This window comes from Clarias gariepinus, chromosome 28, assembly GCF_024256425.1.
Source record: "Clarias gariepinus isolate MV-2021 ecotype Netherlands chromosome 28, CGAR_prim_01v2, whole genome shotgun sequence".
NCBI lineage: Eukaryota > Metazoa > Chordata > Actinopteri > Siluriformes > Clariidae > Clarias > Clarias gariepinus.
Window position 1 is genome coordinate 3122501 of NC_071127.1, and position 21567 is coordinate 3144067.

Consider the following 21567-nt stretch of genomic DNA (forward strand, 5'->3'; position numbering starts at 1 on the left):
ACTGAGACTGATATACACAGGCCACGCCTCCTTCACTGAGACTGATATACACAGGCCACGCCTCCTTCACTGGGACTGATATACACAGGCCACGCCTCCTTCACTGAGACTGATATACACAGGCCACGCCTTCTTCCCCTAATATGAGTTTTATTCCTGCAGGGACTAAGACACTGAGCGGCAGCATCGCCACAATGGACATGTGTGTGAGACACTTCAAACAGGCCTCCGGTACGTGTGTGTGTGTAGATGAATACTTACAGAGTAAACTATAAAGGAGATGCTTACTGGTGTGTGTGTGTGTGTGTGTGTGTGTGTAGGATGCTCGGTGGAGGCAGCGCTGGAAGCTGCGTCTCTACATCCGGCTCAGCTGCTGGGGATCAGCCACAGGAAGGGGACGCTGGAGTACGGTGCAGACGCAGGTGTGTGTGTGTGTGTGTGTGTGTGTATGTGTGTGTTAACATACACAGTATAAAGATGAGTGTTCATGACCCAGTTGTGGTGTGTGTGTGTGTAGATTTCGTGGTGCTGGACGACTCCCTCTTGGTCTGGGAAACGTACATCGCGGGTGAGCTGGTCTGGAGGAAGTGACATCACCCTGACTCCGCCCTCTGATTGAGTGGTTCTGACTTCATAACATTTCAACAGCACACACACAGGACACACACACACACAGGACACACACACACTGCTCCCGTACCCAGGACGTGTGGTGGTGAACATGAAGAGTTCGGACACTTCACACGATCAGTATATATATATATATGTGTGTGTGTGTGTGTGTGTGTGTGTGTGTGTGTGTAACTGTGCGCTTCCCTAACTCTGGATCACTTCAGTCTAAGTTCTGATTTCAAGGCTGCTTCTGTATACACTGTGAGAATGATCTGAAGTGTGTGTGTGTGTGTGTGAGAGAGAGAGAAGTGTTTAATAAACTGCCAGAGGCTCTGAAGTGTAAAAACCATCATTTATTAATAAATCAACAATTTCAGAATATAAAAGCAAAATTAATTTATTTAAATCACATGACAGGAACTATTGGGGTATCGCTCTACACGCATCCGATTGGTCCATCTGGGATGATGTCACCAGATAAAGATCTCTGATTGGTCCTCTTGGCACGACCATGATGTCTTCAACCCAGGAAAGTGGAGATGAAAACACTGGTGTCTAGATTGAGAGTAGCATGCCACCATCGATCTGGGAAAAACAGCACCTGACACACACACACACAGACACACACAGACGTTTACATTTAAAACTCCCTAAGTTGAAAAAACAAGTTTAAAACTCAAAACAAGTGACATCTGCCCAACCTTACATAGTTGAGTAAACGTATCCTTCTCAAAAGTTTCAAGGTTTTTTTTTTTCTACAAGACTTCAAAGTAAATTCTGCAAACTTAAATTCTGAGTTTTAAGCTTAAAAATTCCCTGCCTGTCTACTTCTAACTTTTTTTTGGCCCTAATACTGCATCGTAGTATCGTAGTAGCATTACATCTACATCAGAACGGCTGAGAAATAGAAGAACCGAGGGGAAATACTATTTCTTTATGTTTTTACACATAAAAAAAAACAATAAAAAAGGGGGCACTAACTTTTACACATGACTGTAGATATTTAATAAGTGTGTGCGCTCACCTCTCCTGGTCTGATGGTACACTCCAGTGGTGTGTTGTGCTCCTCCAGGTTGGGGTACGAGTGTGTGATCCAGGACAGGGTGGTGTGATTGGGGTGGAACTCTGGGGCCTGGTCAGGGGGGTACAGTAACCAACGCTACACACACACACACACACACACACAGATTTACAGTTAAGAAGCCTGTTATGACTAAACTACTCAGTGTACACACACACACACACACACACACACACCTTCCTGCCGTAGATGACCTCTGAGTATCCCGGGCCGTGCCAGTGGAAGGGAACACCGGTACCTGGACCTGATACACACACACACAGTGAGAGAGAGACGCTGTGTGTCTTTTATCTGTGTGTGTGTGTGTGTGTGTGTACCTGCGATGCCGAAGCTGTAGGCTGGGCTGGTGTTCGGCAGGCTGTATGGAGGAGCGTTGTAGCTCTCAAACAGGGAACGCCACTCAGTGAAGTTATTATCACCAAAGAAGTAGAGTGTATCTAACACACACACACACACACACACACACACACACACACACACACACACATCATGAACCTCAAACATCACAAACAAGGAACACGCATGTTATTTTAGAGTGTGTGTGTGTGTGTGTGTGTGTAACACTCACCACTGCCCAGGGTTTTCTCAGACTGAGGCGTCAACAGCGACGTCACAAACTCATCAAACCTCACGTCCACTACACACACACACACACACACACACACAGGAAACAGAGAGTGTGTGAGTGTGTCTGAGGATGTGTACTGTGTGTGTGTGTGTGTGTGTGTGTACACACCTTTCCTGTAGGAGTGTGTGTTGGCCGTGCTCAGGCGGACTATCTTGTCCTGGTAGTCCTTCAGTAAACTCGGCTTGGAACACAAGAACTGGAACTCCTGGGAAACAACAACAACAACAACAACAACAACAACAATCAGATCAATCAGAGCCAGTGTGTGTGTGTGTGTGAGACTCACTGTGTTGTCTGTAATTCCTCTTAAGATCACTGGTTTGGTAAAGGCATACCTGTCAAACAAAAGACACACACACTTTATCAAAATTCTGAAAAAGGACAACTTATTGTGTGTGTGTGTGTGTGAGACTCACTCCTGCAGGAACTGTGTGTGTGTGATTGTTGCAGCGTCTCTGACGTCAATGTTACAGCTCCCTTCATCATCCAGACTGTTGTCCAGCCCCCTAAACACACACACACACACCTGGATTAGAAGTCTTTAACACTGGAGACTCCTTCCATGAGTAACAGTGTCACGCGCGCGCTGCATCAGTCTGCGTTTCCATGGTAACACGAACGCGTTCGAACGCGCGCGCGTTAATATAAATCCGTGACCTGCACCTGCAGCGCGCGACCTGTGTGTGCGCGTGTGTGTGTGTTTCTACCAGCCCCCGTTGTCCTTAGAGCAGAGTGTGAACTCCAGGAAGTGACACAGCAGGAGGATTAAAACTTTATTCCACACAAAGAGCTCCATATGTTTCAGTGTATCTCTCTCTCTCACACACACACACACACACACACACACCGTTTGAATTGAAGTGTGTGTGTCCTGAATATCTTACAGGCTTGTGAAGTGCACTAGCCGGTGTGCGTGTGAGTGAGTGAGCGCGAGAGTAGGGCGCCTACACAGGGATCAATCCGCCATTTTGGAACACAGCACTTCCGGGTTGGATCCGGTCTCTGTCCAATCAGAAGAGGCCACACGGCGCTGGGGTCATTCATTTAAAAATATAAAGTATCATTATTTATTCTCATGTTCATTACTGTTTTTTGTTTAAATATATATATATATATATATATATATATATATATATATATATATATATATATATATATATATGTACATGTATTTATTGTATTATTAATGTGAAATTATTTTATTAATTTAAATAGTTGATTAAAATGTTTATTATAAAAAAATAATATTATATATTTTCGTTATTTGTTTATTTATTTTTTTATTATTATAATTTATAAGAAATGTTATCTCAGGAAACTTAGGGCATGGTACGTGCTGGATGGGGTGCCAATACATCACACACTCTCATTCACACAGTACAAGCAGTTTGGGAACATCACTTAGGCCAGATGTCCTTATACTGTGGAAGGAAATTCACCAAGTATGGGGAGAACTCCATGCACACACACCCCAAGGTATGGGGTCAAGGAATCAAACCCAGACCCTCTCTATATATACACACTCTATGGACAAAAGTATTTGGCCAAACCTGCAATGTCATTGTATCCAATTACAAATACTTGAATATGGAGTTTATCCCCCTTCTTCAGCTCTAACAGCTTCCAGTCTTCTTGGAAGGCTGTCCATAAGACTTTGGAGTGTTTCTGTGGGAATTCGTGTTCATTCATATTGTAGAGCATTTATGAGGTCAGGCACTGATGTTGGTCGAGAAGGCCAAGCACACAATTTCCGTTCCAGTTCGTCCCAAAGGTGCTCGATGGGGTTGAGGTCAGGGTTCTGGTGTGATGAGTTCTTCCACACTGAACTCATCACTCCATGTCATTATAGTTCTTGCTTTGTGCACTGGGGCTCAGTCATTTTGGAATAGAAAAGGGCCTTAAACAAGGTGTTGCCACAAAGTTGGGTGCGTAACATTGTCCAAGATGTTTTGGTATGCTGAAGCATTAAGATTGCCCTTCACTGGGGATAAAGGGCATGATCGAAACACCTAAACTTAATAATGAAGAGATTTAGATAAATACTGTATTATTACACACAATAATATACAAGTGTGTGTTTTTTGTTTGTTATTTGAATTGTTCTTATTTTTTAAACATCAAAAAGTTATCATGCTTATGTTTTCTTACTACACTTTGGGCTAGACCAGGGGTTTCACAAAGTTAATATTATAAGGTCCAGACTCTACGATATAACTTTTTTTGTTGTTGTTGTTGTTATCTCAAAACTTACAGGCAACATACATTCATGTTTAATGCAGTTTGATAAAATACATTCAATCCCAGTGGGAAAATGTCACTGACTGCAATCAGATGTTTAAACCAACAACTGAAACTTTAAAGCAACTTACATAACATATGTGTAAGAAAGATTTAACATACGTACATAAGTTAGTGCAAAAGTAATCCCTACAAAATAAACCTCAAGGGCTCTGACTTTAACAATACCAAGTTCACAGGTATTTAAAAAACAACAACTAATAAACACACACACACACACACACACCTGGGGAGGGAGGGGCTGAAGACCTATCCCAGGGGATTTAGGGCATGATGCGGGGTACACCCTGGACAGGGTTCCAATCCATCACAGGGCACACACACATAGACTCACTAACATGCTCGTTCACACACTTTGTGTAGTTTGGAAACGCCAATTAGCCTAATGGGAGGAAACCGGAGTACCCAGTTTAAACCCATCAAGCATGGGGAGAACATGCAAAGGCAGGACCAACCACTACACCGATGTCAAACAGGGGAAATTATTACATTCCTATTACGTGTCCTCTGCTTCACATCTCTTGTCTTGTCTCCTTGGAGTCCACTATGTTAATTATAGTGCCACCTTCTGGTCTGATCTCCCTGTGAGCAGTTTAATAATAACTAATATGGGTTTTTACTTCAAGTTAGCAAACACACACTTTATTACGCTGACTTACTGCATGCTAATTTCAGGTGATATGATTTCTTATTTATTTACCATTTTATAGTTTATTTAGGGTATATCATTATTATTCATTCATAATCAATTATTTACAATAAAAAATATATATTTTTATTAAGTTATATACGTAGTGAAAAGATGTTTAAACTTTAAAAAGGATATACACAAAGAGGAACTAATGTTCTGATTGTTTGTGGATCCCGACGGAAACGACGTTAAACACTGACGGACAGGAAACAATCCACTCGTAGTCATCCGCGCTTCCGGTTATAGGGTTCGAACAGTCGAGGACAAATACTAAAAGTAGAATAGTAAACTATAAAATAATATAATTAACATCATAAAAATCATATCTGTCATTGTTTGTTATCTTTTATATTTTTTATTAAACTCTATTTTGTTTACACTTCCGGTGTGCTGTATGGTTGCCACGGTAACACCAGCTGCTCAACCCACTGATTGGCTGTGAGTATGACACGCTGGCCAATCACATGGCAGTAGGCGGGGTTTTCCGGAATGTGGATATGGAAAACTTTTTTCTTGACAGCGGACTTTATTTCCGGCATTCCGTCATGTCGGAGTGTCACAGGCGAAGTGTCAGAAAGTGAGCTGAGCACATGCGGCGGTGATGTGAGTGTGTGAACAGCGGGACCGGCATTCTGATCTTATCACGGGGCGGGAATAAAGGTCAGTGTGTGTGTGTGTGTGTGTGAGGGAGAGAGAAGAGATACATCTTAATGTGAACAATACATCAAGGATAAAGTAATTCTTTTACTTCCTGATTGCCCACTTGATTTTAGTTTATTACTGTAGTTATTAGTAGGGGTGCAAAAACTTCTGACAATTAATTTAGGTTGCTCTTGTGGAGGGGGGATTGGCTGATCAGTCCCTCCTTCTCACCAGGAATGGGGTGCCATAACTTTTCTAGGGAACCAGAGTGACAGTTTTCCCCAAAGTTCCATTTTTTTTCCCGCACATATCCCATGAAACTTGTATCGCCAGATGTTCAGCCAGATCTCCAGAAACAGTACGATCGCTTAAAGGGATAAAAGGATGAAACTGGGCCCTCTCTCGCCGAAACCCTTTGATCCTGCAACTCCTAGTTCAGGGTCTGATCGAGAAATGGGACAAATTTACGTTGTGAAAGCAGACGTCGATCAAATATAATAAACCTCCCAATGAACATGGCTGCTGATCTCGTCTGTAGAGAACGAGCTGCGTTTTACAGTGGAGAACAATCTCAATAAGATCAATTGCACATCCCCCTACAAAACGTCTATCAGACCAGAGAGTCGGGTCCACTGCCTTGTGCAAACTTTAAATGGAGACGATTAGTCAGACCCTGTAGGAGAAACCAAGCTTTGTTTGAGACTTGACACAAAACCGATTTCGTCATTCATTTTGCACTTTGGCTGATTTTCACAGCTTAAAAAAATGCTTCCGTATCACTTTGGAACAACTGGTCCTCCGAGCCCATTTCTCGTAAGATTAAAGCCTCGTCTCTCAAGAAATCTAGGACTCAGACCTCGGGCACATACAGTACGGTCCCTGGATTATAAGTAAGAGAACCACGGGATTGTGGGTGCCACTTCCGGTTAGACTCTCTGTTGGTTCTTTAAATGATTCGGTCGCCCAATTGAGAAACAGCTCGTGTCTGTGAGTTTCTCCTGAAGGGAGGAGGGCGTCTGCAGTAGGGCCAAGCCCCGACCCTCAACTCACAAATCCCTCAACCTCCAGTCTGCAGACTCATTTGTTTGTGACCGTATGGGTATTTTGCCCAAAGGTTCACAATTCTCTGGGAATTGAATCCAGTTATTATCTAGTTATTATTACCATTGGTGGTGGAGGCAGAGGGTTTTGTGGTGGTGGTGGAATATTGATGGTGTTGATCAAGTTGGTGGTGGTGGAGTTAGTGTTGTTGTTTTTGGTGGTGGTGGTGTTTCGTGGTGTTTATGGGGGTGGTAGAGTTTATGTTGGAATCTGTGGTGGTGTTTTTGTTGTTGTTGGTGGTGGTGTTGTCAATGATGTTGGGTAGTGGAGGTTGTGGTGATGTTGTTTGTGGTGATGATGGTGTTGCAATTTGTGGTTGTGGTGGTATTGTTCAAGTTGGTGCTGGTGGTGGTGTTTTCTGGTGTTTAAGGGGGTGGTGCAGTTTATGGTGGAGTTTTCGTTGTTGTTGGTGGTGGTGGTGTTGTTGATAGTGTGGTGTTGGTGGTCAAATTTGTGGTGGTGTTTGTGTTGGTGGTGGTGGTGGTCAAATTCAAATTTCAAATTCAAATTTCATTTGTCATACACAGTACGATACAGTCAAGTTTGTTAGTGGTGTTGTCGATGCTTTTTGTGATAATGGTCATCAAGTTTGTGTTGGTGGTGGTGTTGCTGGTGTCTATGGTGGTGGTGAAGTTTGTGGTGGTGGTATTATTATTGTAGCATTATTGTATAACTACACTATAGTAACACTTACTTCATGTCCTGTATGTCAGTGTCCTTGATGTAGGAAACACGACTCCACATTCCAGAGTGTGCATCTGTGTTATTAATAAACTCAACTCACGTGTGTGTGTGTGTGTGTGTGTGTGTGTGTGTGTGTGTGTGTGTGTCTGTAAGATCAGGTGGACTTGAAGTGAGGTGAGATGGTGGGGTATGACCCAAGCAGCACCACCCTCTACCCAGGGGACGCGGCCCTGGCTGGCTCAGCATCGGGCCTTGTGACCCGGGCCATCATCAGCCCAATGGACGTGCTGAAGATCCGCTTCCAGGTAACTGCCTCTCTGCACACGGCACCACGGCACACTGCCCCTGTGATATAAACCCTGTAAATACATGTGTGTGTGTGTCTGTAGCTGCAGGTGGAGCGTGTCTCGTCTTCCAGGCCTGAGGGGAAGTACAGAGGTATTCTGCAGGCGTGGCGTTGCATTCTGGGAGAGGAGGGGCCGTCTGCGTTCTGGAAAGGCCACGTCGCTGCTCAGATGCTCTCCATCTGCTACGGAGCCGTGCAGGTGACCTTACAGCGGACTGTGAAAGTTAGTGCGCACATTACATGAATCTGCAACTTTTTTTGATCGTGTTATTGTTCTCTTTGTGTTTGTACAGTTTGCAAGTTTTCAGGCACTCACTGAGGTCGTCCATAACAGCACGTCCTACAACAGCCAGGCGGCTGGCGTTCACTTCATGTGTGGCGGACTGGCCGCGTGTTCCGCTACAGTGGCCTGCCAGCCTCTCGACACACTCCGCACTCGCTTCGCTGCTCAGGGAGAACCCAAGGTCTCTTTCTCGCTCTCTCTCTCTCTCTCTCTCTCTCTCTCTTTTACTCTAACGTTGAATAATAAAATCTAAAAGCAGTGTCATCACGTGTCTGTGTTTTCTCTGTGAGCAGGTTTACAGGAACCTCCGTCACGCCATCAGAACCATGTACGTCCAGGAGGGGGCGCTCACCTTCTACAGAGGACTCATCCCCACACTGGTGGCCGTGTTCCCCTACGCCGGCCTCCAGTTCTTCAGCTACAACGTCCTCAAGAAGCTGCTGGAGCAAGATGGCAAGCAGTCCAAAGGTCAATGAGCGTTTATAACACACGTAATGTAATGTTACAGCGCAGTCACGATGTGGCTTGTTAAATAGAAATGAGAAAATGCGTTTATGATGTGTGATGGAACTAAACATGCAGAAGAAGAAGGTCTATGAGAGGTGATAACAGGGGGTGGAGCTATAATTTATAGTGACTGGGGGTGGGGCTATGATTCAGAGTGACCGGGGGTGGGGCTATGATTTAGAGTGATGGGATGGAGCTGTAATTTATTGTGACAGAAGATGTAGAGCTATGATATACAGTGACTTGTGGGTGGAGTTATGATTTATAATGACTTATGGGTGGAGCTATGATTTATACTGATGCAGGAGTGGAGCTATGATTTATAGTGACTTGTGGGTGGAGTTATGATTTATACAGATGCAGGGGTGGAGCTATGATTTATAGTGACACATGGGGTGGAGCTTTGATTTATGGCGACAGAAGTTGGAGCTTAACATTTTCCATCCTGGTTATATTTTATAATAGACGCTGATTTAGAGATTTATCTCAGTTTGGCCTCCGAGTGGTGCAGTGGTAAAGCGCTCGCCCTATCCTCGCGGGAGATCGCAGGTTCGAACCCCGGGTGATGCTGTTTTCCTCTCACAGCCGGAGGCACAGAGAGAGCTGATTGGCCGAGCTCTCTCGGGGGTACTCGCGCTCCCACATTAATCACGGCTCTACAGCCAATCAGGGGCGTCTGTGAGCTCGCGCACGCGGAAGGAGTGGCTAGCGCTTTCCTCCGAGTGTGTTACTCCGCCCCTAATGGTGCGTGAGCAAGCAGTTCGAAAAGATGCGGTCGGCTGACGTTACGCAGTTCGGAGGAAACACGTGATAGTCTTCGGCCCTCCAGACTAAGTGGTAGTAGTAGCCTTAATGTGGGAGCCCCCTAGTGACGGGGAGGAATTGGCCACGACTAAATTAGGGGAGAAAATTGAAAAAAATCCAAAAAAAAAATTTTTTTATCTCAGTTCACTTGGTTCTTATAGCACCCAAACAGAAACCAGTATTTTGCATCAGTTTTTTTAAAGAGGCGTGTCCTGTTCCTACAGGTGGCCTGCAGAGCCTCGTGAGCGGCAGCGTGGCTGGAGTCATCAGTAAAACCCTCACGTACCCTTTCGACCTGTTCAAGAAGAGACTGCAGGTCGGCGGCTTCGAGAAGGCCAGATCGCACTTCGGACAGGTGAGACGCGTCCCGCTGAAACACACACAGACTGAACCCTACACACTGCGTGAGATGTTTACGCGAATCCGCTTCGATGTTTTCTGCGTAGGTCCGGACATACCGCGGATTAATGGACTGCGTAGTGTGCATCGCGCGGGAGGAAGGACCAGCCGCCTTCTTTAAGGGTCTTTCTCCCAGCCTGATCAAGGCAGCCATGTCCACCGGCTTCACCTTCTTCTGGTACGAGTTCTTCGCCAGCGCCATCTCCAACCTGAGGAGGAGAAGTCGGTCCTGAGGACAAGGGATGAAATGATCAGGACATGTGTGTCAGGGTCATCGGTGCTGGTCTGGTCGTCTTATTTTATACTGGAGTTTCTCGTTTTTAAAACATTGGCTAGCTTAAACCATACATAAACAAACTTTTTTTGACGACACACTGGTTTAAGTGGTTGAATCTGAGAGGACGTTGTTGCTTGGAATGTGACATCACAGAAATTATAGGAAAATATCCAGAACGCAAAAAAAACCCATTTACCTCAGATCTGTTGGTAAAGTGTTAGGAAAAGACTTCCTACGACTGAAATGAACGTAGGATTAAATATAAATATTTCACACCACTGAAATTACACTTAGCATCGACTGCTAACCACAACTCGACTATGTCTACGACTAGTTTTATTTTATTTTTTTATTTTTAGGGGAATTGGTTACTGTTCACATCTTTGTTGTATTTAGCCCTTTAGCTGTTGAGTTAGTTTGAGGTATATTTTTTAAAGATATGTAACGTATAGATCGTCCACACACTCAGCTATGTAATTATATGAGAGTGGGCGGGGTTTTAAGGAGCACTGTTTTTAACATAGTTGACTTTTTGCACTGTATACGAGGGTATACGCTTGTTTTCGCCGTACGCACAGAAATAGTACCTCATTGTTTTATATTCGTTTTTAGTGACGCACATATACATAAATGCATATGCATGTTTGTTTAACATGATCGCTGAATATTTATGTTGCAGCTTGTATCATCTCTGTGCACTAATAAGTGCCTGCAGGTTTGTATATTTATTTTAGCTGTGCTTAATTGTTTTAGGAATCTTATTTTATGTGCTGTTATGTGTGCACTGGGTTACGTTTTGTTTCCTGAGTTGGCAGGAATCGAAACGATTCTTAAAGAAGAAGACATATGAAGGTTCATTTGAACCAGTCAGCTGCATTTACACTAGCTCCATGTACTGATTATATATTTTTTGGAAAAATTAGTGCAACATTATCTAGTTGTACCTTTCGATGTTTTATCCTCATTACAAGTAAACCAAATTGTTTGAAGTTGTTAGTCATGTGCTGACAGAAATGTGTTACCAAGATAACTGACAGTTCTCATTGGGTGAAACTGTAACTTAAAACTCATCAGCATCAATAATTATGGAAAGAGTAGCTATAATATGTACGTATTATCATATCACTAATACTTTATCTATTTGGTTTTGTATAAAAAAAACCTGTAAAGATACTTCACGTCACACGTCGTGAGTTGTTATAAAAGTGTTTGTCACTGTCATAAACTCAGAATTCTTCATAAAAATGTTAATTATAAGTTTTTTATAAGTGGTCAGCAGTGAAACATTTACTCGTTTGAGATTTAGCTCCGTTGTAGCTATACTAGTTTCTTTGTGCTAGCTTTCCAGTTTTACCATTTTTTTAACCAGCTTACATGACTGAGCAGCTTTCTAATGTCTAATATGCTTGTCACACTATGTTAGCCAGGCTAGCTAACATTCACCCAAACGTGCCACCTTTGACGATGCCCTTGGGGAAAATTGTGAGTGTTATTTGTTATAATTGTCCACAATAATAACATTGTATGTGTTAAACAGAGCTGGTTAGCACCACATGTCTACACACTACATGGTCCACATCATGACCACTGTGTATTATTGTCTGAATGCAGCTTTCATTTCTGTATAAAAGGTAAAAGGAAAACTCCGTTATGTTACTTCTTACTGTATGTGGGGTTATGTAAGTTATTTCCGCAAAATATTATTTTTAAACCAAAACAATAAAAAACATTTTACTCTGTCTCATCGTGATTTCCTTGTACCCTTGTCTTTGTCTCCTTTTAGCATTTTTGTCTTTTGAACACCGGTATGTAAGTTAGAACTTTCCAGAGCACTAGCTAGTCTACTTTCATGTTTCTCAGCACAAAGTTAGTATCAGAAAGAAGAACTTATTTTAAATAAATAACTTTTCTTCACTTTTAGAGTTAAAATAAAATAAAATAGTCTTTATTGTCTACAGTACATGTAGCATTTTGTTTATCGTTACTGTTTTGATTTCTGTTTACTGCTATGTTAGCTAAGTTTACAGCCATGGCAAAAAGTATTAGGAATGACACAAATATTAATTTTTACTAAGTTCTGCTGCTTCAGTGTTTTTAGATCTTTTTCTCAGATCATACTTTGGTATACTGAAGTATAATTACAAGCATTTTAAAAGTTTTAAAGGCTTAGTAAAAATTACATTAAGTTTATGCAGAGAGTCAATATTTGCGGCGATGACCTTCCTTTTTTCCAAGACCTCTGCAATTCACCCTGGCATGCTGTCAATCACCTTTTGGGCCACATCCTGATTGATGGCAGCACAACCTTACTTAATCAATGCTTAGAGTTTGTCAAAAGTTGAGTTTTTGTTTGTCCACCTGTTTCTTGAGGACTGATCACAAGTACCCATTAGTCCTGTGTCATGCCAACTGAAAAGCGTCCTGAGACCATTCATGTGTGAGGTCACTTCGCAATCAAGGGAGTGGACTCACTCACAATTTTGCCTGAGAACACAGCCAGGAATAAAGAACGGTACGAAAATATCCTTCAAGAGCGACTTCTCCTAAACATCCAAGAACAGTTTGGTGATGAACAATGCCTTATCCAGCATAATGGAGCACTGTGCCATAAGGCAAAAATGATAACTGGGGTCCATGTCAAGAAAACTCCGCAGACCTTAATCCAATAGAGAACTTTTGGTCGATCCTCAGGAGGCTGGTGGACAAACAAAAACCCACAAATTCTGACAAACTCTAAGCATTGATTATGCAGGAATGGGCTTCGCCATCAGTCAGGATGTGGCCCAAAAGTTGATTGACAGCATGCCAGGCCAAAAGTGTAGCTGTAAGCAGGGGTAACAAAGATTGTACAACAAAAGTTGGTTTTCCAGTCCTGAAAAGATAAATTGGGAGAATTTCCCTGGAAAAGTGGACCGTTAACGTCTGTCTGTTCAGTTAACGCTACTGACACGACGCGGTTAAGTCTGCTCTGCTGTTAATTTGCACATCAGCCTCTGCTTCAAACTCGAAAAAAGCCATAGCCAACTACAGGGGACACGGGAATCACTTTTGATTCTTGTGTCTGACAGCTTTGCAGGTTACACAACAATTGTTCAAAATAGATTTGACTAAGTGAGGGAGAGAGAGCAAGGTCGATAACCTTAAATGAAAACCAGAAAAAAGGGTACATCACTATTCATGATAAATAACAGTTAAATTACTACTTCTAAAACACCAGTTAAATAAAATTTAAACAAATACACCAACAAAATTATTTAACTAAGCTTCTAACACAACTAACACATACTATTCTATTAACCATTTAAAGGACATGTAATACACAACATCATATTAAATTTTTTGTGAGTACATTTAAAGCTTAAACAACAATGACAGCATACCATGAATTACTCTTTTTCTTGTAGTGAGCACTATAATGAATAAATTAGATATCAAGTAACTCAATCAAGATTCAAGTGATCAGTCCTTCGTACAAGTAAAGAGCGGTGTTATCATACCATCAGTGTCCCTGAGATGTCCAGCAGCCGATGCACTTCCCTGTCTCACATATGCTTGCACACAGTGCTTGTATGTTGAGTCTGTACCTTTGCTCCATTAGTGACTGTGAGGTGATGCACACTGTGATGTCATACTCTGATCGTCTCACAGTTGTTCCTTTGTCGAGTCACTTCAGCTCCACCATTTCACTTATTTAACTTTACACATATATCGCTCACTAAGGAAACACACGGATCTGTACTTTACTACGTTTAAAGTGATTGTACTCACAACCTTACTGCTACTACACTACTGAACTTTATAGATTTTGAGATTTTCTGAACTCTTATTCGTTCACTAACATCCCTCACACACACACACACACACATATATATATATATATATATATATATATATATATATATATATATATATATATATAAGATTTAAAGATTAAAATATTTAGTTTGAACTTCACTATTTCTTTTAGTGTTGTATTAATTCATAGTGATTTATTTGTCTTTTTAAATTATTATTATTTTTTCTTTCCATGATTTGGAACACGACATTAATGTCGGACCGGAAGTAGGGACTCTAGTTATAGGGCACGCGCGCGCGCGCGTGGATTGGAACACAGCCGATCCTATAAAGAGGAAGCTGAAGATCAGGGCTCGCGCAGGATGGTGTTTTCCTTTCACTAAACACTGAGTAAGTGTGTGTTTGTGTGTGTGTGTGTGGTTACTTTAATTTAATTTTATTTAATTTAACTGTGTGTGTGTTCAGGCAAAAGAACACTGAGTAAAATAAAGGCGCGAGTAATAAACAAACAAACAAACAAACAATAATCAGGTTGTAGTAGTTGAGTGTTTATGAAGCACAAACAGAGTGTATTGTATTGTACAGTATAGTTTATATAGTCTCCTAATGCAACACACCAGACTACAGGAGCAACAGAATAACATGAAGTTTGTCTGACATGGGTCAGAAATATATATATATGTGTGTGTGTGTGTGTGAGAGAGAGAGAGAGAGAGAGAGAGAGAGAGCTTTAGTGAATGACCTGAGCTGGTGAACACACCCCTGTGTTAAACTCACAAACACATAAAGGCTTTATATCAGTGTATCTGTAGCTGCCTTTTGTGTTCTCTCTCTCAGTTCCTGGTGTACTGTTTCAGAATTAATCTCCTGCTTTATCACACACACACACACACAGAGAGAGAGAGAGAGAGAGAGAGAGAGTGAGCTCTACCTGTGTGAGAACTGAGCCCACTGTTCCACTTCACCATGCAGGAGCTCAATCTAAAGTTTATAGTTATTTTATCATCTACTCCTTCAGCTTTGAAAAAACAAACAAACAAACAAAAAAAACACTGTTCTCCGTTGGTTGTCGTGTAAGTTCAACAATGAGCCGTCTGTGGTTAGTGTAGATTACACACATGACCGTAGATCCATAGATCACTGTATATCACTGTAGATCACTATTTATGACTGTAGATCACCTTACATCACGGTATATCACTGTAGATTGATGGACAATATTATAGATCGCTGTAGATCACTGTACAAATCCACAGATCACTATAGATCACTATATTACTATTCATCACTATAATTCACTGTACATCACTAGATCAATGTACAAATTCATAGATCACTATAGATCACTGTATATTACTATTCATCACTATAATTCACTGTACATCACTAGATCAATGTACAAATCCATAGATCACTATGTATGACTGTAGATCACTGTACAATACTATAGATCACTGCACATCATTATAGATCGCTGCCCATTACTATAGATCACTGTACAACTCTATGACTATCTATATGATCACAAATATTGATCACTCTAGGTCGCTGCACATGAATATAAACCATTAATTATTGTGCATCACTATAGTTTACTGTACATTGATGCATATCGCTGTGACTTTCTATCTTTAAAGATTTCAGGGTATTCCGATATATTATGACAGATGACTAAGACTTTGACAAATGTAGCTATAGTGCACTTAATGCAATCATTCCTTAGTGTTAAACGTGTTGTATTTTTAACGTGTGTGTGTTTGTGTGTGAATGTGTTGGTCGCGATGCTCAGACACTGACCACAATGGAGGACTCGTCCAAAGAAGAATACAAGATCCATTCTTTCGACCCGGAGACACAGAAGCTCCTGAAGACGGCTCTTAAAGGTCAGTGCTACAGAGCGCAGAACAGATAATGGACGTGACTGATGTAGCGAACGCCCGGGAAAGAGGAATTAAAATGGTTTCTGCAATATTGTCATGACATTCGCGGTGTTTATTGTCGTCTGTCAGATCCAGGTTTGGTGGATTTGGAGGCGGTGTGTAAAGTCATCGTGGACCAGTCGCTGAAGGACCAGTTGTTCAGTAAAGAGGCCGGACGCATGTGTTTTAGTATTGTCCAGGTGAGGGTGTTGGTCCTAATCGAGCCGCGCTGACTCACGTGAAAGTGAGAAGTAAAATAAGTGATGACGTGTGTGTGTTGTTTTGCTGTCGCCCCCTGCAGGCGGAGGCGAAACAGAGCAGCAAAAGCGTGTTCCGGCGTCACCTTTTGAACCGGCTGCAGCAGGAGTTTAAGGGCCGAGAGGAGACAAGGAAGAGGTCGACTCAGGAGTGGGTGTGTTACGTCTCCTTCATCTGCAACATCTTCGACTACCTCAAGGTCAAGCTCATGTTTCATTTTAATAATCCGAATATTCATGTTGGTTTACTAAACGATGTTATGTCAGTTACATGCTAAGTGTGTGTTGTTGTTGTTGTTGTGTAGGTGAATAACATGCCGATGATGGCGCTGGTCCACCCGGTGTACGATTGTCTGATGAGACTCGCCCAACCAGACGCACTCCAAAACGAAGACGAGGTCTGTTTACCCACAATCCCCTGCTTCACCCGTCTCCCCTCCGTTCCTCGTCGTTTTTTTTATCACTTCTTGTTCATGTGTGACGTGTCTTCCTTCTGTAACTCAGGTGGACTGTTTGGTGCTACAGCTGCATCGTATCGGTGATCAGCTGGAGAAGGTGAACAGCGAGCGCATGGATGAGCTTTTCTTCCTGCTGCGTGACGGCTTCCTGCTGCAGAACGGCCTCAGCTCGCTCGCCCGCCTCCTCCTGCTCGAAATCCTCGAGTTCCGCGCTGGAAACTGGAGGCTCGGCGAGGCGGCTCAGAAGTACTACTACAGCGAGGTGCACGAGTGACCCACAAACACGCACACGCGCGGACCGGTGTCTCGCCAAATCAGCAGCGATCAGGAGGAGAATGTATGCAGTTTAATCACTCTGAGACGTCTAGACGTGTGTGTGTTAGGACTGGACGTGTTTTCTCTTTATGGGTAAAAATACAGGAAATTCAACAAGTGCCTCCTGTAAGTCCGTTCCCGGACTTTATTCCAACTCGGGTAGATCTGTGTGTGTGTACGAGCGAGTATACGTGTGTGTGTGTCAGGGGGCAAGTGTGTGTATCAGAGGGTGTGTGAGAGTAAATGAGAGCAAGTGTGAGAGCGAGCGAGAGTCCTTCTGATACACACACTCGCACATGCACGCTGTGTGTGAGAGTAAATGAGAATGAATGTGAGTGTGAGTGCGTCAGAGGGCAAGTAAGAGTAAAAGTGAACGAGTGTGTTTGAGAGCGTGCGAGTGCGAGAGTGAACATGTGTAGTAAAATGATTTTAGGATTGATGAACGACCCGAGTGGGAACTAGGACGGAAAATCTGATTTTCCTCTTGAGAGATGAAAAATGTCTATCTGCATGACATCATGATCATGTGACTTGGAGCGTACAGGACATGCAGTATGTCTCTGTAATGTCACACTCACTCTCTTGACTTGCTGACTCGACCAGGATTTGAGTAGAAACCTTAGGACTCGACTTGGACCTGATGAGACTAGTGACCTCGGGAATTAGACTCGATCTGAGCAGCAGTGACCTTTGACCTTGACTTGATTCGATATCTGACTTGGACTTGAGAGTAAAAGACTCAACTACAGCTCCGGGGGGTGTTTAAATATTCGAGCGCTCGTTATTGAGCAGCAGTAAGACGGAACCAGAGAGCCTGGGTGCTAAACATAACGACTCTATTACTTTCCTTTATTTAACGAGCAGATAAAAAATAAATCAAGACTAGATTGATCTTACTTTTTGTAAAAAATGTATTTTTGATAAACTCTGTCCTTTTATAGACCAGTAAGTTCACTCTCTTCTGAGTTTCCGATAAACTTGCAGTATCGTGATCTAATGAGTGTAAATTCAATGCTGGTTAAAATGCTGACCGACAAGAAGAGGCGGAGTCGCTGTATAAATACCATGAATAGTGAGATCGTGGATTCTAACCGATGCTGTGGTGTGAAACTTAAAGATGTTTTTTTATTTAAAACTGGACCTTTTGCCATTAAACTTTAATAAAGATCTACACAAGCCAGGAGTTTCTCTTGTTTTCAAATTTTCTCCAGAAAAAAAGTCCAAAGAAATTTATTTATTTATTAACAGTAACAAAAAAAAAAACACGCACACAAATACATTGTCATATTTATGTTCACATAATTACATTAAACAGACATTAGAATAAGCGAAGAGTCTCAGGTTAAGAATCTATGTTGTACATCTTAACCAGTCCGAGGCTGTGCTCCAATCCCAAACACGACGTGGTGTGTGTGTGAGGAGAAGAAGAAGAACCCACGCTCCATTCATCGTTACCACCAGCGGTAGTGCGCGTACGCCCGGTTGGCTTCAGCCATCTTGTGCAGGTCGTGTTTGCGTTTGATGACGTTGCCCTCGTTGTTGAAGGCGGCGAGGAGCTCCTGGGAGAGTTTCTCGTACATGTGTGTGCGCCGGTGTTTGTTGTCTCTGCACTCCGTGATCATCCACTTCATGGCCAGGAAACGGCGCCGCTTATCCGTCAGAGGAACGGGAACCTGAGAGACGGTGGGGGAAGGTGTTAGAGTGCAGAGGCAGGACGCTAAATTAAGGCACAATCCACATGATCCCTGACTCTCTTAATTAACACTGGATGATCTTGCTAAGATAATCTTTCAGAGCAACTTCTCAAGGAACTACCGAGGATCTTTCAAAGTGATTCAAAGAAACTCACAAGGGCCTCTCAACAAATCCTACGAATCTCTTTAACTGATTCTCTAAACTCCACATAAACACCTCCTGAGGAATATTCTCTATGCAATTCTCTCTGAACTCCCATCTAATCTCTGCCTTACCTGGTAGTTCCTGCCTCCCTTCTGAATGCTGGCCAGGCCGATAATGGGTTTGCAGTTCTCTAAGGCCTGGTGGAAGATGGCGTAGGGGTTACACTCTATCTCCTCCCTCTCTGCGGTCTGAGCGCGGTGATACTTCTCCACCTGCCTTCTCTTGATCGACTCCAAAGTCTGAGGAAGAAAGACACGTGACTTAGCTTTTTTTTCAGTAAAACCTTCCTGACAGGAAGCGGCTCGACCCGTCATACATACCTGCGTCATGATTCCTCGAGCCAGCACCTTGTCCCCATCCTGCATCATCATGTTGATGAACTTGCTGTTGAGTGACAAGAACTGACATTAGATCTGAGATATTAGATCAGGAAGCAGTGTGTGTGTGTGGTAAAAGCGGGCGATATGCAGGTAATATGCAGGTGATGACCTGATCACTGGATCATCAAATGGCGAGCTGGTGGCACTGGACTTGGCTGCTTTGATGGGTCTCAGGGTTTTCAGCTCTTTTTCCTCCTTCTGCTCAGCGCTGAGCTCCGACTCAGGGATGGAATAGACCTCCTTACAAGGGTCGGGTTCTAGGTAGTACGGGTTGTAGCGGGTCCACCTGACCGGATAGAACCTGAAAAGGACACAGTGAGCATGGATTACTCATGAAGAAAGGAAAGAAGAACTATGAAAACTAACCCTTCGAAAATGAATGTACAGATCACTGTATGTTTATTCTTCCTGCAGGAAGTTTGTCTCATATGTTCAGAAACCATGGCTATAGCCATCTGAGAAAAGGGTGTGTACAATACCTGAACTGAGAGCACAGAGTAACAAAATCAAAATGTTGAATAGAAGTGAAGTTATGTCTGCAGTTATGTGCTTACACCACGCAAAAAGAAAAAAAAAGTCAGAATTTACTAGATCTCCTGCAGTCCTTAGATTTTTGTCTGAAGTTTAATCTGCACCATCGGTGAAATCTAAGTGTTGAGTAAAAGTGATGTTATGAACAGTTATGTGTGGGATTTAATAATCTACTGTAAAATAATCTACTAATGCGCTACTGTCTCAATGTAAACAAACACCTGCACCAATAGATATTAATTAGAAAAGATAAAGTGAATATTTTTACTGGGATTAGTTCATATTTTCACTTTGGCTGAAATAACAGCGCTGAAGTGGTATAAGTGAATTTTAACACGCTGGAGTGGTTTTAAGACAAAACTTTATCTTTATCCTTTTATCTACTTTTTCCATTTCTCATCTGTGATTCACTTTCCGATTACCGAACAGGGAGTGTATTTGTCTGAGCACCAAAGAAGGACAACTTAGTGTAAACAAGGCGTAAACGTAAACATTTCTATATTATTGATTGTAATAAGATGGAATTCACGATTCAAAGAACTTTATTAATCCAAGAGGAAAATTGACAGTAAATTAAACATTTTGCTGTTTTTTTGTACCATTTTCTAATATTTCGCCATCAATCCTGTGGAAACCAATAGATTATAATATTCATTTAAACGACGACTCAAGACGCATCTGTTTCTCCAGTACTTGGACTAACCCCCCGAAAAAAAGAAAAAAAAAAAAAACTCAGATGTGTTGGACTAATGGTACTTAGTTATTAACCTAGTTAACCCAGTGTAAGTATGTATCCAATGTTGTAAACATTAAAGCACTTTTTGTAAGTCGCTCTGGATAAGAGCGTCTGCCAAATGCCTAAATGTAAATGTAAATGTAAATAATATTACACCAAACAATGTTGGTATTTTAATAATTTATCTTATTTTAATAAAATTAAAGGTTTTAAAGGTCTTTGTTAAAGGCAGACATGGACATAAAACAACAACAACAACAACAACAATAATAATAATAAGAGTTACACTACAACACATACACACTGCAGTGTTCTAACATCATGTTCAGTGTGTGTGTGTGTGTGTGTGTGAGCTGCAGGACACCAAAAGGTTATGACGTCTTCCTTAAACGTGCATTAATAAATAATATTTAATCCTTAGCTAACGATAACCAATCGATTACCATGTGAATATAATCTATACTGCGCACAGTCGCCTCAGTAACAGTGATAATGAGTTCTATACCTGGGAGTCCAGGCTGCTAACAGCTTGGTGATGATGGACGCCGCCATTTTGAAGTCTGTGATCCTGAAGGACCCGGATGTGTCGGGGATAGTGCCTGACTAAAAAAAAAAAAAAAAAACACGGCTTTTAAAATTTTTTTTATAATGAAATTAAAGTTTAATTAGGATTATGACACATTATCGTGCTGTAGATGAAGATTAATTACGTATTTTAATCATTGTTTTCTGCTCTGGTAGGTCATCACTACACTATGCTAAGCTAATTCACTTCACACCACACAGACTGTTCACAGGCATCTCAATAAACTAAAATATCATCGAAAAGTTGATTCATTTCAGTAATAAATTGGTTAACTATCAACTTTTCGCTGATATTCTAATTTACTGAGATTCACCTGTACTTTATATACACTATACAAT

General features: G+C 42.0%; 5 protein-coding genes across 7 annotated transcripts in view; 3 read left to right on the plus strand and 2 right to left on the minus strand.

The window, feature by feature from the left end:
* The window catches only part of amdhd2 (amidohydrolase domain containing 2), a 5769-nt gene extending 4861 nt beyond the window's left edge, over nucleotides 1-908 (plus strand). The window contains exons 10-12 of one of the 2 annotated variants that reach the window (XM_053490532.1): nucleotides 163-231; nucleotides 321-422; nucleotides 518-907. In XM_053490532.1, coding sequence (XP_053346507.1) covers nucleotides 163-231; nucleotides 321-422; nucleotides 518-591 — 245 coding nt within the window. In that variant the 3' untranslated portion in view covers nucleotides 592-907. Of the gene's footprint in view, nucleotides 1-162; nucleotides 232-320; nucleotides 423-517 lie in introns of both variants that reach the window. The other variant, XM_053490533.1, reaches the window with a different exon arrangement.
* Nucleotides 909-945: 37 nt separating this feature from the next.
* Nucleotides 946-3247, minus strand: jmjd8 (jumonji domain containing 8). The gene is made up of 9 exons (XM_053490534.1): nucleotides 3029-3247; nucleotides 2738-2827; nucleotides 2608-2656; nucleotides 2430-2526; nucleotides 2262-2330; nucleotides 2011-2130; nucleotides 1870-1937; nucleotides 1637-1771; nucleotides 946-1213 (listed from the first exon to the last, which is right to left on the minus strand). The coding sequence occupies exons 1-9, from the start codon at nucleotides 3115-3117 to the stop codon at nucleotides 1133-1135; spliced, it is 798 nt and encodes a 265-aa protein (XP_053346509.1). The 5' UTR covers nucleotides 3118-3247; the 3' UTR covers nucleotides 946-1132.
* A 2422-nt stretch (nucleotides 3248-5669) lies between these two features.
* slc25a19 (solute carrier family 25 member 19) lies at nucleotides 5670-12092 on the plus strand. The gene is made up of 7 exons (XM_053489647.1): nucleotides 5670-5970; nucleotides 7896-8042; nucleotides 8127-8282; nucleotides 8377-8547; nucleotides 8660-8834; nucleotides 9902-10032; nucleotides 10124-12092. The coding sequence occupies exons 2-7, from the start codon at nucleotides 7917-7919 to the stop codon at nucleotides 10307-10309; spliced, it is 945 nt and encodes a 314-aa protein (XP_053345622.1). The 5' UTR covers nucleotides 5670-5970; nucleotides 7896-7916; the 3' UTR covers nucleotides 10310-12092.
* A 2366-nt stretch (nucleotides 12093-14458) lies between these two features.
* On the plus strand, nucleotides 14459-18280 carry mif4gdb (MIF4G domain containing b). 2 transcript variants are annotated; one of them, XM_053490331.1, is made up of 6 exons: nucleotides 14459-14538; nucleotides 15924-16031; nucleotides 16158-16267; nucleotides 16369-16524; nucleotides 16630-16722; nucleotides 16829-18280. In XM_053490331.1, exons 2-6 carry the CDS (start codon nucleotides 15950-15952, stop codon nucleotides 17054-17056), a joined length of 669 nt encoding a protein of 222 aa, XP_053346306.1. In that variant the 5' UTR covers nucleotides 14459-14538; nucleotides 15924-15949; the 3' UTR covers nucleotides 17057-18280. The 2 variants fall into 2 exon arrangements, with proteins under 2 accessions (XP_053346306.1, XP_053346305.1); XM_053490330.1 differs by having other exon boundaries at nucleotides 15938-16031.
* A 36-nt stretch (nucleotides 18281-18316) lies between these two features.
* Nucleotides 18317-21232, minus strand: mrps7 (mitochondrial ribosomal protein S7). The gene is made up of 5 exons (XM_053490329.1): nucleotides 21149-21232; nucleotides 19486-19677; nucleotides 19317-19380; nucleotides 19068-19235; nucleotides 18317-18770 (listed from the first exon to the last, which is right to left on the minus strand). The coding sequence occupies exons 1-5, from the start codon at nucleotides 21193-21195 to the stop codon at nucleotides 18549-18551; spliced, it is 693 nt and encodes a 230-aa protein (XP_053346304.1). The 5' UTR covers nucleotides 21196-21232; the 3' UTR covers nucleotides 18317-18548.
* Nucleotides 21233-21567: the final 335 nt, after the last annotated feature.

Bases quoted from the DNA above. Each gene is read 5' to 3' on its own strand.
- jmjd8 (XM_053490534.1), bottom strand. From the start codon at position 3,117: ATGGAGCTCTTTGTGTGGAATAAAGTTTTAATCCTCCTGCTGTGTCAC. The intron at 1,938-2,010 runs GTACACACACAC...TGTGTGTATCAG, and splicing joins CTACAGCTTCGGCATCGCAG to GTCCAGGTACCGGTGTTCCC. The intron at 1,772-1,869 runs GTGTGTGTGTGT...GTGTGTGTGTAG, and splicing joins AGGTCATCTACGGCAGGAAG to CGTTGGTTACTGTACCCCCC.
- slc25a19 (XM_053489647.1), top strand. From the start codon at position 7,917: ATGGTGGGGTATGACCCAAGCAGCACCACCCTCTACCCAGGGGACGCG. The intron at 8,283-8,376 runs GTGACCTTACAG...GTGTTTGTACAG, and splicing joins TCTGCTACGGAGCCGTGCAG to TTTGCAAGTTTTCAGGCACT. The intron at 10,033-10,123 runs GTGAGACGCGTC...TTTTCTGCGTAG, and splicing joins CCAGATCGCACTTCGGACAG to GTCCGGACATACCGCGGATT.
- mif4gdb (XM_053490331.1), top strand. From the start codon at position 15,950: ATGGAGGACTCGTCCAAAGAAGAATACAAGATCCATTCTTTCGACCCG. The intron at 16,268-16,368 runs GTGAGGGTGTTG...CGCCCCCTGCAG, and splicing joins TGTGTTTTAGTATTGTCCAG to GCGGAGGCGAAACAGAGCAG. The intron at 16,723-16,828 runs GTCTGTTTACCC...TCTGTAACTCAG, and splicing joins CACTCCAAAACGAAGACGAG to GTGGACTGTTTGGTGCTACA.
- mrps7 (XM_053490329.1), bottom strand. From the start codon at position 21,195: ATGGCGGCGTCCATCATCACCAAGCTGTTAGCAGCCTGGACTCCCAG. The intron at 19,236-19,316 runs GTATGTATGACG...TTTCTTCCTCAG, and splicing joins CTCGAGGAATCATGACGCAG to ACTTTGGAGTCGATCAAGAG. The intron at 18,771-19,067 runs GTAAGGCAGAGA...ACCGTCTCTCAG, and splicing joins AGGGAGGCAGGAACTACCAG to GTTCCCGTTCCTCTGACGGA.